Genomic DNA, 16098 nt, shown 5'->3' with positions numbered 1-16098 from the left:
ATATGTGTATGTGTGTATGTGTGTGTGTGTGTGTGTGTGTGTGTGTGGGGGGGGGGGGGGGGGGGGGGGGTCTTATTGGAATATGATCAAATAAGGCTGAGAAAAAAAATATGCATTATCCTCTGATCTTTCATTTAAAAAAATCTGAACTAAAACAAAAAATTCTGATTACATAAATGCAGCCTTGGTGAGCATAAGGGACTTTCAAAAACAAACTAAACAAGCTTTTTATTTTTATATTGTGTGACAATAAACACTTCAAACCTTCACTTTAAAAGCATAAAGTAATGTGGCACTGGCAACACCCACTGCTGGTCAAGTTATGTCTAAAAAAGAAGGGAAAAAGTCAAGGAAGGTTTATACTGGCTTTATTAGAAATAAAAATAGATACAGTGAAATGTACTAGTCCTATATAGCATGGTAAATTATGCCATTAAAAAAAGACTACCATACATTTTACCCAAAACATTAAACAAGACTATTTTGTATTCACAAGGCCCATTACTGTCTTACGATAATTAAATATGAGTATAATCAGTCACAAAACCAGCTAAACATGGGAAAACATGACATTAAAACCAAACATATAATTAGCCAAACACACATAAAGGCTATATAGGCAGTATACAAGGACATTAAAGGTTCTGTCGTAAGTCTTTGGCCTCTCATTCAGATTAGTAAAACAATTAGCCATGTTGACTCAAGTCCAGAGAGAGGGACGGACAAAACCCATCACCATCCCGAGAGATTAGACTCTATCCATTACAGACTGACAGGACAGCAGTGAGCAAAGCCGCAAAAACAACTGCACACTGTGCGTCCAGCAAATTTGTCTCACATATTAAGGGTGAAGACTTGATTGTGTAGGAGGCTTTAATATGTGTGTGTGTGTGTGTGTGTGTGTGTGTCCACCTATTTACAATAGAACAAATGCTGCAATAAAAGGCACAGATGGCATTGGAAGAGCTTAACTCACATGCTGCAATTCATTGCTGTGAATCAGAAAGTTTAAGTGTAAGTGTGTGGTAAGATCAAACAATCAGGCTCCTGAGCGATGCTGGCGGTGTCCACTCTTACAGAAGTTTGTTGGCTCGTTGGTTGGCTTCATCAATGCGAGCTTTATTCATATCAGCCTGGACAAAACAAAAACAATTATAATCATATATATATATATATATGCATATAAACATTTAAACCATATATCTGTGTTTTATAATAATAATAATAATAATATTTAAAATCTATTTTATTTAATGAATATATATATAAATTATGAAGTTTTTTAGATGTTTGGGCATTTGATAGTGTGGCTTTACCTTATCAGTGATGCGGTCAATGGTCTTGTTCTGTTTGTCGATCTCGTTGCCCATGTCCATGGCCAGATTCTTGAGATTCCCGATGATGCTGCCCACCTGCTCCAGATTCTCCTCCATCTCATCTTCTCGTGCATCATTTGTTACTCTTTTGGGAATGAAAAATGTCAATAAAGCATACAGTAAGTCAGTGGTTCCCAAACTTTTTAGCTTGGAGTACCCCCTGAAGGGATTACCATCCTTCCGCGTACCCCCTCTCTTCCACTTAGACTGCAGTCACACCTTTACCATTAAGGGACAATATTTGCCCCCTAAATTGATTTTCCAGTGCATTTTTTTACCTTTCTGAATAACTTTATAAAATAAATACTGTTTAAATAAAAGAAAAATGTTCAATAGAGAAATATGCAATGATGGTAAAACTAAGTAAAACTTTTAAATATTAAACTAAAACCGCCAGTAGGTGGCAGCAAGTCACTGTTTTTATGAGTGAGTCATCGAGTCATTCATTCAGTAACGAAGCAAGTGGCTGTGAATGAATCATTGAATCACTGACTCTCACGATTCACGATTCAAAGCCGCAGAATTGTTCGCGAAACACAGACGTGTGTTGTAGTTCTGCTGTGGTTTTCGTTAGAACTATTATTTCATTGCAAAATAGAGTAAATACTGACAGTACTGTGTTTAAAATGTATGTTTTGTTTTTTGACCTGTTGTATAATAATGTCACATTTGCAGTCGTGGATATTTGGGAACAAGTGTGTTCTTGCTCGTTATCATCATTAAATACAAGAACTCACACAAGGTATGTTTTTGTATCGGAGAAAGTTTGAGTCTTAAATCGAAATTAATCCATTATCTGTGTCTATATTTGTTCTTCATGCGAGTAAGTGCTAAATCCCTACTGTTACAAAGGTGCATTGTCGAGAACGGCAGTAATTTAGCGCAATTTAAGGCAGCAGATTCGAAGCTTCGAAGCTTTATGAATCTTTTGTTTTGAATCAGTGGTTCGGAGTGTGTATCAAACTGCCAAAGTCACGTGATTTCAGTAAACGAGGCTTCGTACATCATAAGTGTTTTGAAATGTTTCGAAATTTCAATGGTTCATGTGACTTTGTCAGTTTGATTCAAAACAAAACTTTTGTAAAGCTTCGAAGCTTCATGAAGCAGTGTTTTGAAATCACCCATCACTAGATATTGTTGATTAAAGTTGTTATTTTGGGGGTTTTTTGGGCACAAAAAGTATTCTCGACACTTCATAACATTAAGATTGAACCACTGTAGTCACATGAACGGTTTTAAATATTTTGTAGCTTTCTGGGCATTTGAAAGTGTTTTATCTTGCTGAGCCATCGGATTTTATCAAAAATATCTTAATTTGTGTTCTGAAGATGAAAGAAGGTCTTACAGGTGTGGAACGACATGAGTAATTAGTGACAGAAATTTCATTTTTGGGTGAACTAACCCTTTAAGTAAATCTGAAATCGTGTTTCCACAATAACAGACTAGCATGCACCAAAGTGGAAGCTTATTCAAATTATGGCACAACAGTCTAGCTCCACAAAAACTAAAGGTAAATTAGGAGAAAATGTGGCTTTAATGTCAGAATTTTTAATCGGAGCAAATGTTTTACCATTTCAAGGAAATAAAGCCCAATATATGTTCTTGTTTACTTGCTATTAACTGCCTCAAAAAGTTGATTAAAAACATTTGAGTTGGACACTGGATCAATGTCCATCATTCTCAGTGTATTTTGCCCTCACCTATTGATGTAGGGGCCGGTGGCACCCGCTGACCCACCCGAAACAGCCTGCCCATTGCGAACGGCGGTCGGTTGGCTGGATACCACACCACCCTCTTTATCCTGCGTGCCTGAGTTATCACCGCCTGTGCCCCAAGTCCGCTTATATCTCCCATCAGCCTCAATGGAAGACACTCTGAAAGAAAAAGGTTTTTAAAGGGAACCCCTTTAAAAGACTTGTATGGCTTAATATAACGTAAATGATGTCTCTTACTGAAATATGTAGTAGAAAACCCATTAAAGATTTACATTATTTAAAAAATCCACACCGTTTTATACATACTATTTTGGACAACGGCATTTTGTTTAGGTGGACAGTGCATTCTACGTCGATGACGTCAAATGATTGCACTCGGTGAGCTACTGGCACTACCCTGTTGCTATTTTTACCGCAACACAACTTGGACTACAATTCCAATACACTTTAATACTCTGATTTATCCCAGAAAGATCTCTCCTCACAAAAATATTACTGAATTGGATGAAATATAATACAACTTTAAATTCAGTAGCTGGAAGTAGAGTTATAATAGCGGACCTGTCACATGGGCACACACACAGGCCACAGCATTTGGACAAATCAGTCAGGTTCTTCTCAGCCTGCCTCATGTCCTGATTGATCTGATCCATTCCTTGATCAACTCGCCTCAGTTGCTCTGATCAAAACAGAAAAAAGCAGATTTTAATCAATCAATGATGTCTTAATTAGTCAGCTTCTCCTAAATTAAGTTTACTTAATTATTATTTATTCATGATTTAATGCCATATCAGCAGCAATGGCAATATCATGGCAATATCAACAATAAAAATAATTCTCATTACAATATCATTTCAATACATTATTTACAATAATATAAATATTTTCTTGAGAAGCAATCAATATACAAAAACACACATAAATAACAATAACAACAATAGCAATGATAAAGGTCATATAGAATCTTTCAATTTAATTTGTGATAAAAAAAAAAAAATCTAAAATTCTTCCAGGAATTTTCTAAAATTCTTTTTTTACCCTTTGAGTGGTACAGTCCCACACATGGGATTTAGTACGTCCAGCGTCATCGCATAACTGCCAGATTCAAACTGTGCTTTCTCGCTTTGGCTGCGAGACGGAGGCGCTCGGCTCTTTTCATATATCACAGCTATGCAGTGTTTTCAGCCACATAATACTTTTTTTTAAGGTTTCAGACATTTAAATACACTTAAGCACCAATAAAACAATACATTTAGAGTTTATAAAATACACACTGATGTCAAACATCAGTGGAAGCAGCAATAACAATCCATTCAAATATAATTTGCCAACATTTATTCATATCAGACACACATAATGGGCCTAAATAACTATAAAGTTTACTCTATTCTTCCAGTTCACCAGCCACTTACTTGCATATATTTCGGGAGAAACTGATGAATTCACATGCTGTAAATCCGACTGACAGGACTCTGAACTGCGGCGCAAACTAAGATGGTGGTGCCCATCTCGCGTTATAGATCAAGATAAAGATCATTTATAAAGGTTTCTAAACAACAAAATACTCTCACTTACACATATTTGAGAATCGGAATATCAGATAGTTGATGACATGGTAAGCAAGTTTGTGAATATTTTAAATAAAAAAGGAAAAAAAATAATAGCGATACATCTGTCATACAGTGTTATTGTGTTCTAAAATAACGGTCGCCTTAAAAAAAAAAACTCACTCTGGGGCGTCAGTTAGAATATTTTAAACTCATGCTTGAAAGGGTTAAAGATTTATTTTTTGGCATTTTTTGCCTTTATTATGATAGGAGAGTAAGCAGACAGAAAGTGGTCCTTGAGCCAGGACTCGAACTCGGGTTGCCTGAAGCGCTACGGCACTATATGTCGGCGTGCTGCCCACGAGGCTATCGGCACCACTTTCAGGAGAAATCTTTTGAAAAAACTCCATTAATATACTATTTTCTAAATAAAAACGTTGTCTAATATAATTTAAAAATTGACATTCTATTAAAATATGTTTTACACTCAAGAAATGCTTAACCGGTTTCTCTTCTTCTTTCAATAAATATCAATGAGTGAGTCTTGAGTGACCAATTCGACATCTCATAAACACAACCTGGTCTATTTTTAAAATAATAACAGTACTTAATTCCTTGATTTATTACTGGATTCACCTCATATAGTTTGTTATATATACATTCATTTCATCCTATTTGCCACAAATTATATATGTACAGATTCAATATGGGTTTAATGTCAGATGCTGGTATGTTATATTCTGTCATTTCCAACTGAAGTGCTTTCTTAGCCGCTTTATCTGCTTGTTCATTGCCAGCCAATCCCATATGGCCCATTATCAAACAAAAAATAATATTAAAATCGCGTTTCTTTAAAGAGTCCACTTTTCCTGTTGTGCTGATAATTGTAGGATGTTCAGTTTTCAAAAGATTCAAGTACTTATAGGCAGGACCTGGAATCTGTGCAGATTTAAAAAAATGACGTTGTTGTTCCTTTATTATTTGTTCTAGAGCTAAAAGTAATGCATAAGCTTTGGCTGTGAAAAATGAACTTTGTCCAGGCATACTCTTGCCAAAACATTTTGGACCAATCACTACTGCAGCAGATACATGACCGTCTGACTTTGATCCATACTGGTACATGGGATGGTAAGCTGCATCTTATGACCAGAAATTTCTCCTGATAAACATTTGGATGATTTAGCTTCTTTATATTGAGCCAGGTGCATCATAATAGTTTTTTTTTTTTTCCTAAATAAAGTTTTTACAGATTGGAATGGAATGGTGCAGTCACTCACCTCCCTGCTCATCCAGCATGGTCATTGTTTTGACCCCTGTCTCCCGGCTCTAAAAATATATACATGCTTATATTAGGTTATATATAAACTCTAATGATGTAGTTCTAAGCATTATGTACTTCAAATAACAGTAAACATGCTTCTGAAGCCTCCAAGGTTTCATTGGCGCTCTTACCTCCTCTGCCATCTGGAGCATCCGCCTAGTGCTTTCAAGTGACTGAAAGAAAATTAAAAAATACACATATTTAAATAGGTAGTCAGATCACTACAGCAGAAAACAAGAAAACAGCAGATATGTGCTTGTAGATCATTATGAGCAGACTTTAATCCAAAACACACTGATAAATTCAGAAATTAGAAATGTGAAAATCCTAGATAATGCTATGAAGCCATGCAAAGAACACAGGAACACAATAGAGAGGCAAACTGGCATGATTGTGAAAAACAAAACATTTCCAGCTAGGGCCATTAAAAATTGTATCTCTACATTTTTTAGATATTTGATGACAGTTCATATATATATACATATTGATGAGCCAAAACATTATGACCAGTCACAGTCAGATAAAACAATATCATTGATCATCTCCTAACAAGGCCACAGATTGAATGGCAATCAAACAACCAGTTCTCTTAATCAAGACAAATGGGCAGGAATAAAGATCCGAGCGACTTTAACAAGGGCCAAATTGTTATGGCATGTGTTTTGCTTCTGTTCTGAGCCAACAGAAGGTCTACTGTGACACAAGTCACGATTATGGGAGAAATGTGTCAACACCAGTGCGTCACAATCTGCTGCGTATGGGGCTGAATAGCCACAGACCTATAAGAGTGCCTGTGATGACCCCTGTACATCGTCGAAAGCGTCTACAATGGGCATGAGAGCATCACAACTGGACCTTGGAGCAGTGGAAGAAGGTGGCCTGATCTGATGATCCCCGTTTTATTTTACATCACGTGGACGGCCGAGTACGTGTGCGCCTTTTACTTGGGGAAGTGATGGCACCAGGATGCGCCGTGGGACTACGGCAATCCAGTGGAGGGAGTGTGATGTTTTGGGCAATTTTCTGCTGGGAAACCCTCAGTTCGGCCATTCGTGTGGACATAAATTTGACACGTGCCACCTACCTAAACATTGTTACAGACCAGGTACACCGCTTCATCACAACGGTGTTCCCCGGTGGAAGTGGCCTCTTTCAGCAGAATAATGCACCCTGCCACACTACACATATTGTTTAGGAATGGTTTGAGGAACATGATGAAGAGTTCAAGGTGTTGCCCTGGCCTCCAAACTCCTCAGATAATCCAATTGAGCATCTGTGGGATGTGCGGAACCAACAAGTTTGATCCATGGCGGCTCTACCTCGCAACCTACAGGACTTGAAGAATCTGGTGCTGATGTCTTGGTGCCAGTTTCCACAGGATACCTTCAGGGGTCTTATAGAGTCCATGCCTCGGTGGGTCGGTGCTGTTTTGGCAGCAATCAGACGACTAACAGCATAGTAGGCAGGTGGTCATAATATTTTGGCTCATCTGAGTATATATCAATATTTATACATTTGCTCTGACAATATATACTTCAATGATGTTAAAATAATAATAATAATTTATTATTAATAATATTTTGATAATCATATACACATACACACACAAAATATAGTAATGCATAACAAATATTTAGTAATATTATTAGTAAATATTCAATATATAACCCTAAATTCAGCCATCATTAATCTACTTCTGAACTGGGAAATTACATTCTGAGAGTACTTGAACACTAATGGTACATCACAGTAAAAAACAAATGTAATGTTAGAATGGGAAGGTGGGTGGGGGATGTTTCATGGATTTGTAGTTTACCCCCAGTCACCCATGCTGAGCATGAGCACAGTGGCCGCTTCATGCTATTAGTCTTTATTACAGCAGACAGGCTCATTTGAGTCCCTTCAGAGGCAGCAAGAAGGAGAAAGAGAGAAGGAAACAAAACAAAGTTGTGGGTAAAGTAAGAAAGAAGTGTGTTATAGTTATAGGAGATTTAGTAGGCGGCACAGATAATCACTTATTTGCAAAGTCAATGCGAAGACGTGAAATTTTCTAAAACATGAAGATTTTTTTTTTCACAACAGTTAGTGCAAGAAATGTATTATAAGGTTGAGAAATAGAGCAGTATAATAGTGAGTAAAAGAGGGAAATTGGTTTGCCGTCACAAACAATGAGTCTGCATGTATACAGGAACTTCAAACATGACGTCTAATAACAAAGAAATGAATTACTTTCATCCTGTTATATCGCTATAATAACAGATGGCAAGCATACCTCATCTGTAACTTGATTGGCTCTCATTGTGATGTCCTCCACTGACATGTCTGCCATCTTGCTGGTGTCCAAGTTTGCCGCCCCTCCTGTGGCCTTAAGCTCTACGCTCTGGGGTCTGAAGGGCAAGAAGTCAAAGTTCAGATGCCATTTTCAAACACACATAAACAAAGACGCCCATGGAAATCTACCACCTGGAATTTTAAGGAATTATATCATCATTATTCAACCTCATGTTGCTTAAATTATTATTTGTGAAACTCAAGAAAGTATTATAAAAGTAGTCCATGCAACTCATTGGCTATTTTTCAGAGTCTCTAAAAAGTCTTACAAATCAAAATGTGAGTTTTAACTTTTGCGTTATAAAAAATTGAGCAACGTGAGGCTGAGTAGATGACAAAATACTGGGTGAAAAGGTTGAAATATATAATGCAAATAAAGAAAAGCATGAAAGTGGTTATCAGTTTTCAATTATGTTTTAAAATGAATAACAAAATTGATAAAATATGATGTTAAAAAGGACAAGAGGACACAAACAGTACAGACAATGCATTTTTTCAATGCCTTTTACACACCTTAATACTAAAAGTGAAAATGTGCATAAGGTCTGTGCTGTTTAAAACACTGTTAACAATGGTGTGAAATGGGTGTGAGAGAGATGCAAGAGAAGTGTGATGTTTCTATGAAGATTTTGTGACCAATGTTTTCAACATAGGACAAATTTTGGGGTGTGTTTCATTGCAAAGAACCCTGAAGCTTAAACAAAAGAGCAAATACTCACAAAACATTAATGAATAAACAGATACGGAGGTCAATTATCGACTAGCTCATAACTGTCACAGCTTACAGTAAAAATCTCACATGCACTGTAGTAAAACCGCAGTTAAAAGACAAATAAAGTGCTTATAAGCGTTTATGGTATGACAGAGTCTGTAACAGGCCTGTATCTCTGTACACAGGAAACAGATTTCTTATGTCTTTTCCTTCATTTCTGCAGCTTCTTCCTGTTTCAAATGGCAGCAAGGTAGAGGCAAAATCCAAAAGAACTAACTTAAATAAGAGAAACAAGGAAATATATAATTTATTATTAATACTCTAAGCTATTTTAACAAGATATAGCTATATAACAACATTAAATAACACAATATAATGATACATAGTAATTAATATTAACTATTTTCAATATCTAACCCTAGATCCAGTCATCAAAAATACAATTCTGATCTGGGAAATTACTCTCTGAACATGTTCACTATTATGTTGTCCCAAAAACTGACTCTCTTGCTTATGTGTAACACAAAAAGAGACTAAAACCTTAGTCATCATTCACTTTTGTTATATGAAAAAAGACGCAAAGAAAGTTGACTGAGGCGAATTCTGCTTAACATCTCCTTTTGTGAAAGTCATTCGGGTTTGGAACAAATAAATGATGAAATAAATATCTATTTTTGAGTGAATTATCCCTTTCAAATCACTTCTCTGGGTTTTAAATAGCTTATCCAAGGTTCTTTTCCAAAAAACAGCTGAATAAGAGGGTTTTAAAGGGGTTAACATGACCCAGACTCTCCTCCATTGAACTGTCCAGCCATGTGAAACACCTCCTTAAGCATTATACATTTCCAGTTTGTCAACAAAAACCGGTTCCTCAAGTTAAGGTCATGACATCATGTCTCTTACACTATTTTCTCTGTATTCTGTCTCAGACACACACACTAATCCTCATCTGGACCTGCATTATGATCAAATGGGACTAAACTACAACATGCCTCCTCTATATAAGATGCTTGGGATCTGACAAATCCTCTTTCATTCAGGAAACCATACACAGAAAGAAACCACACAAGAAAATCCGATCTTATCAGAGAGTATAAACCCATAACAGTGATGTTTAATGCTGCTGATTCCAAGATTCACATTTTACACCCAACTCCAGAAGGACAGAGCACAGTTTCGGCAGGTAAATAAACTAAAGTTAGTACGTTGAAAGTCCTTGTGATCTTCCCAATGATGTAGGATCCCAACACCACTATTTACGGTCAGGTTTTATACTTACTGTATACTCATGATGTTTCACGTTGTCCTTTAATCGCTAACTTACTGGTAAAATGTGTTTGTTTAGTTAAGGCAGTAGTTGGTCAGTTGGTCTCGTACTCAGTTCCGCTTTTGGGAAGTAGAAACGCATTACCATCCTCTTGTTTTTAAATACTGGACGAAACCAGGAGCACAACGTTTCATTCGCTACTTACTGAGGTAATTTCCAGGACAGGAGACGGATAAGACTGAGGATCGATCGGTGTAAGTGTTTAGAAAGTGTCCGTCCTAGTCCAAACTTTCCGAAATTCCTTCAGACAGATTATGACAGTGGTGCGCATGTGCAGTCATATGACAGGTGACTTAGTGCGCATGCGTCAAAGAGAAGCGAATATAAATAGAAAAGATAATTATTAATAAATAACACCAGAAAAGATGCTGAGCGGGGTGAAGCGTTTAATAGAGGTAGATCATGTAATAAAAAATGTTTTGGCCAAATTGCTATTATTATTTAGTTCCAGTTTTAAAAAAATATTTAGTTCCTGTATAATAAAAATTAGTTCCTGGACGAAATGAGGGTGCTTAATTAGAGTAATGATTAAAAAGACGTTGTTAAAGATGATCTCTGTTGCACGTTTTAGTAAAAAATAAAATAAAATAAATAAATAAAATAAAATAATAATAATAATAATAATTATTAAGTGATTAATAAGTGTCTCTCTGTTCCTGGTTTGTTATATAATATTTTAATAAAACTACTCAAGCAGACATGCATTTAATATTGGAATAAAAATGTTTCTTTTGGTAAAATTTGACTTTGTACATTGCGTATCGACATGATTACGATGACGCGTAAATCCCGGAAGTGCCTTTTGTAAACTTGCAGGTCAGCTGTACCAACTTTAGAGCAGTCTAATCTCATCGAGAATGTCGCTCAGACGGGATAATATTTGAGTCTGAAAAGTGGAGCCTTCCTTTGTGTGGTAAAGTTATACGTATATGCTGTTGAATACTGTTTTGCATGCGCTACTTCAGTGGTTTCGTTATTTACTAGTAGGGATGTTGTTCACGACTAACGCCGCACCTTCGCATATTATTTACATGTTACGTGTTGTTGTTGTGAAACAGGATTAGAAGCGCTTGTTAACGCACGTGATGACACGGTTTAATATCACCGGACAATGTTTATGTTATGTTTGTTTATCAGTGTGAAATATTTTCTCGCCTGTTCATCATTCTACTGTATTAGCGGATTAGTGGTTCTCAACCTGGGTTAGGGGCCCACTAGGGGGCCTCAGCAAACTTCCGCGGAGGCTATTAAAAATTAAAATGATTTTAAGTTCATTTAATATTTTAATTATAAGAACCTGACTTGGTTACTAAGCTATATACTGAAAAAACAAGCACAAAAACATTTCTTGTTTTAATTTATCCCCTCAACAATTTTTGTTTTATAGCAAAACATGCAGTTTATGAAACTGTGGTTCATTATGTTAAACTGCGGCCCCTTTTCTAAAATGTTTACAGATATATTGGCCTGCATGATGAATGTTTTTTGGAAAATGGAGTGCCTTGGAGTCCTAAAGGTTGGAAACCCCTGAATTAGACAATAGTACCAAAAACTGGAGCTTGCAGGAAATCATTATCACATTTTTAATGTAAACTGAAACCAAAACTGACCGTATTTAGTATTTACTTTGTTAGCGCATATTACTAGTCTTGTGGTGAACAATTAAAGGTGCAATATGTAAGATTTTTGCAGTAAAATATCCAAAAACCACTGGACCAGTGTTATATATTTTGTTACCTTGAGTACTTACAATATCGCAAATGTTTCCAACTATTTGTAAATCATGAGAAAATGGCAATTTTAACTAAGGCTCCGGGACGTGTGAGGAGTCGCCTGTCAATTGCGTCATACCGCGTTACCCTCGGTTTCCGGTTTTATTTTGTAGAAACCATGGAAACACCAAAGACGCTTTAATATTTACATGTTTTAATGGACAAGGGAACAACTGTTTTGATATATTTATAGACAGAAAACTAATTATTGTTATAGCTCAACACGTTTATTGTTTAAATCTAATTTTCTTGATTTTTTTGTGAGTACCACGCTTTACCATGCCTCAGAGAAAAACACTTTTGTGAAGTATGCAGATGCAGCTTTATTTTTAGTAACAGTAATACAGAATTTTCTCCATCATACAATACGTTTTAAAATTAATTGCATGCCATTTATCAACACAAGCCATCCAGCATTTAATATGATATTCTAAAATCGATATATCTTACTGCAGTGTGCAACAGTGTCTTACTTGCAGTGTCTGCAACAGCCGCCGAGCGAACGCACAGAGTAACGTTATAACATCATTTTCAACACACTCAAATGTATCTAATATGATAAACAGAGCTGCGTTACCTCATACTCATGACCGGAAAAGCGGAAGCAGCGCTGGCGACTGTGGCATAATAAAAGTTCTGCTGTGCAATCGCTCCAGCGGCCTTGTTCAGCTCCCACAACACTCGGTCCTGCTCTGTTTCACACTACAGTGACGTTAATTATCACATCCATGAACATGACTTCTTCCTGAATCCTATCCCGATTGTTTCCACCAGCTGTGATGTGATGTGAAGACCACGTCCCAAGATTCTCTGCGACCTTGCGACCTCTAGCGGACAGAAATCGTACATATTGCACCTTTAATCCATGCAGGTTAATACACAGAAAAAAATAGTTTGTCGTGGTAATCTTTAATCAAAATCTGAAAAGTTACTTCCAGTCTGAAATGGCGTTCCTTCTCTGATGACATCAATTTGACGGCTTGGGCCCTCCAAACGTTATTCTGCTATGAGCGAGAGATGGAGAGGAGGAGCGCTAAAGTAAAACCCTGCCCTTTATACAAAATTCTGTTTTACTTGGAAATAAGTCACAACACTGGAGAAAAGTGGTTTGCAACTTCCGGTTCATGGGGACTTTAAAACTTTTCAGGCTCCTCTGTTTATGTCTATTACTTTATTCTGTAGATAATTTGGATGACACAATGGAGGAAAAGAGTAAGAAACGTAAAAGCCCAAAACCGTCTTCCAATCAGCCTGCTCCCCCAATCACTGCACGAAAAACGACATCCAGCAGCAGATTCGGTGTTGGCGGTATGGTCACGCACTCCAGTCAGAGGACAAAGTATCGCAGGTGAGCATCATCTGTTTTCATATTAAAGCTGTGCAAGTTATTAAAATTCATATTTCAATCGTCATATTTTGTTTTGGGGTTTTAGGGGGGTGAGAGACAAACCAAGGCCTCAGAGTCAGTCGGGTAAGAGTAACCAGTCGGGGCACATCCAACACTCGTTTCTCACAGATGTGTCTGATGTTCAAGAGATGGAGAAAGGTCTGCTCAGCCTTCTCAATGACTTCCACTCTGGAAAATTACAAGCCTTTGGTAAGCTCTTACAGTACAGTAAAAATAAATTACAGTGTGTTTACAGTTTTGATTGAAATCAAAATCTTCTCTGAATCAGGCAACGAGTGCTCAATCGATCAGATGGAGCATGTGCGAGAAATGCAGGAAACACTGGCTCGCCTGCATTTTGACCTTTATGGAGAAGTGGATGAGCTGCCAGAAGACCAGAGGAAGTCTGCTTATGACACTAACATGGATAAATTGTTATTAAATGTAAGCAACATTAGATATTTGGGCCCACTTTATATTCAGTGTCTTTAACTATACTATGTACTAACATTTAAATTTATCATACAATGCACTTGTTGTGTACATGCATATTTTTACATTGTACTTGTATAAAAGAAATATCTGCATGCAATTGACTCGAGCTGAATAACGACACTATTGTCTTCTGTAGAGCTGCTTATAGATGAATTTGAATTTTACATATTTGTTGAAGTTTGCATCATTGGCCCTGTTTTCACCTGGCATTAAGATGCGTTTTGGTCGATCGGATCAAAAGTGGATGGCCTTAAATAGGTGTAAACAGGGTCTAAAATGTTTTGAGCTTGTCCAGTTTCGACCTCTTCCAGAGGAAGTTGAAAACGCATTCAACCGGATTGCTTTCGTAGTGTAAACGCTCATGTGGTCGAATGTGTTCGAACAGCCACAAAAGACCGTCTGCTATCCTCCAACTGACCTAATGTGTAAATATTATGGGACTTTCGCTAGTCAGATGGGATTTAAACTTAGTGGGCTGAAGACTCCAAGCACAATGTTCTCTAACTATTCCTGATTTCTAACTCACACTCACAGTGTTCGCTGTAGTCTTGTGGCTGTCAGAGCAGAAATTAAAGCTGATGCTCTCCGTGTGTTTTTCCATCGCCTCCAGGCGCGCTCATATGTAAATTGCGTGAGCTTATTTCCTCCATTAGATTGAAAGATCTGAAAAAGCCCATACATTTACCCTCCATAGACCCTCCCCTTGAAGAAATCAGGACAGAAGTGGTTGAAAGTGGACAAAAGACATGGATTAAAACACCAGGTGTAAACGGGAATGTGTCTCCCTCAACTACTTGTGATCTGATTGACCAAAATGCATGTTAATACCAGGTGTAAATAGGCTATTGCATGCTTTGAAACAATCTATATTGTATAAAGCGTTATATATAAATAAAGTGACTTGATTTGACATTTAGCCAGGCTTAAACCTGTCCCTAACCTTACCTGTACCGTTAACCCACCTCAGTAGGAGCAAAATGAGTGCATTGTACCTAACTTTTTTTTTTTCTTTTTTTTTTTTGATGCAAGTACATATTGGTTAAAGACACCTAATATAAAGTGTTTTATATTTATGACCAAAGTGTTTGTATTTATGACCAAATATTTGGTCATAAATCCAGTAATCTTATTAGTTATTTCATGCATTTGTCTAGTAAGTCTAATGAAGTTCACTTTTTTTCCTTCAGCTGGAAGAGTTGAGCTCCTCAATGTATCCTTTCATGGTTTCACCAATTATGTTGAAGACTTTCAACGTAGTTATATTGTAGTGTTTAGTTAAAAATGATCAGGTAACTTTATGTAATATTGAAATTTGAATAAATATGCATTTTGTAGAACAACAGCAGCATGTCACAGCCTTAAAATCAATTTTTTCTAACTCAAGTCACTTCTTTTTTGCCTTAAAAACAGAGTTTGAAATCCTTAACTCTACTTCCTCAGACAAAAGCTCAACCTTGCTGACACTCAAGATGTCCCCAGAACCTCCAGCATATGAACTACAAAGGCTCAACCATGCAGAACACTGTGTGCATATTTAGCACACAGTTATGGAGAAACACCAGTATTACAGTCATATCGGTGACACTGTGGTCTTAAACTTGTAGAATTTGTCAGCTTGGCTTGTTTGCACTCTATAGTTTTTATAGATGTGACATCAAAGAACAAATCCAAACAGTTGTAATGAAATGCCCACTTGTCTTTCTCATCGGATCATGTTACCACATGTTCATTCGATTACATTGTGACATCTAATCTTATGTCTTAAATGTTGCCTTGTAGTTGTACAATAGCAGCACCTTTGCATTATCACTAATTCACTTTAACAAGGAACTGATGGGCTCAGTTTGAGTTCATTTATGCCTTGTCTTAAAGCGATTAATAAGATAATGGCTGATTATTTTCAGTTTCCTAAGACTGCAGAATGAAAATAAAATTGCATTGTATATTTTGGTTATAGATTATAGTCCTATTTACATATTTTATTTTGATTTAAAAAATTGGAAATGTAATGTGTAACTTACTGGCTTTTTATGTGCATGAAAAAAACTTTTTATTCATGCTTCTATCAATAAAGTTCAAGTTGTAATGTCAAGTTGTATGACGCACCAATGAATT

General features: G+C 36.7%; 2 protein-coding genes across 5 annotated transcripts; one reads left to right on the top strand and one right to left on the bottom strand.

The window, feature by feature from the left end:
* Window positions 1-351: 351 nt before the first annotated feature.
* Window positions 352-10632, bottom strand: LOC125269095 (synaptosomal-associated protein 23-like). 2 transcript variants are annotated; one of them, XM_048191838.1, is made up of 8 exons: window positions 10475-10632; window positions 8232-8346; window positions 6091-6132; window positions 5916-5964; window positions 3653-3770; window positions 3077-3250; window positions 1317-1461; window positions 352-1133 (listed from the first exon to the last, which is right to left on the bottom strand). In XM_048191838.1, exons 2-8 carry the CDS (start codon window positions 8286-8288, stop codon window positions 1074-1076), a joined length of 645 nt encoding a protein of 214 aa, XP_048047795.1. In that variant the 5' UTR covers window positions 8289-8346; window positions 10475-10632; the 3' UTR covers window positions 352-1073. The 2 variants fall into 2 exon arrangements, with proteins under 2 accessions (XP_048047795.1, XP_048047794.1); XM_048191837.1 differs by lacking the exon at window positions 10475-10632 and adding an exon at window positions 10282-10459.
* On the top strand, window positions 9941-16075 carry ccdc28a (coiled-coil domain containing 28A). Of its 3 annotated transcripts, XM_048191840.1 has the most exons (6): window positions 9949-10185; window positions 13284-13449; window positions 13535-13698; window positions 13778-13932; window positions 15171-15193; window positions 15424-16075. In XM_048191840.1, exons 1-6 carry the CDS (start codon window positions 10113-10115, stop codon window positions 15476-15478), a joined length of 636 nt encoding a protein of 211 aa, XP_048047797.1. In that variant the 5' UTR covers window positions 9949-10112; the 3' UTR covers window positions 15479-16075. The 3 variants fall into 3 exon arrangements, with proteins under 3 accessions (XP_048047796.1, XP_048047797.1, XP_048047798.1); XM_048191839.1 differs by lacking the exon at window positions 15424-16075 and having other exon boundaries at window positions 9941-10185; window positions 15171-15266; XM_048191841.1 differs by lacking the exons at window positions 9949-10185; window positions 15424-16075 and adding an exon at window positions 11090-11242 and having other exon boundaries at window positions 15171-15266.
* The last annotated feature ends 23 nt before the right edge of the window (window positions 16076-16098 follow it).

This window comes from Megalobrama amblycephala, linkage group LG5 (assembly GCF_018812025.1).
Source record: "Megalobrama amblycephala isolate DHTTF-2021 linkage group LG5, ASM1881202v1, whole genome shotgun sequence".
Taxonomy (NCBI): Eukaryota; Metazoa; Chordata; class Actinopteri; order Cypriniformes; family Xenocyprididae; genus Megalobrama; species Megalobrama amblycephala.
This window is presented reverse-complemented; position numbering and strand designations above follow the sequence as displayed.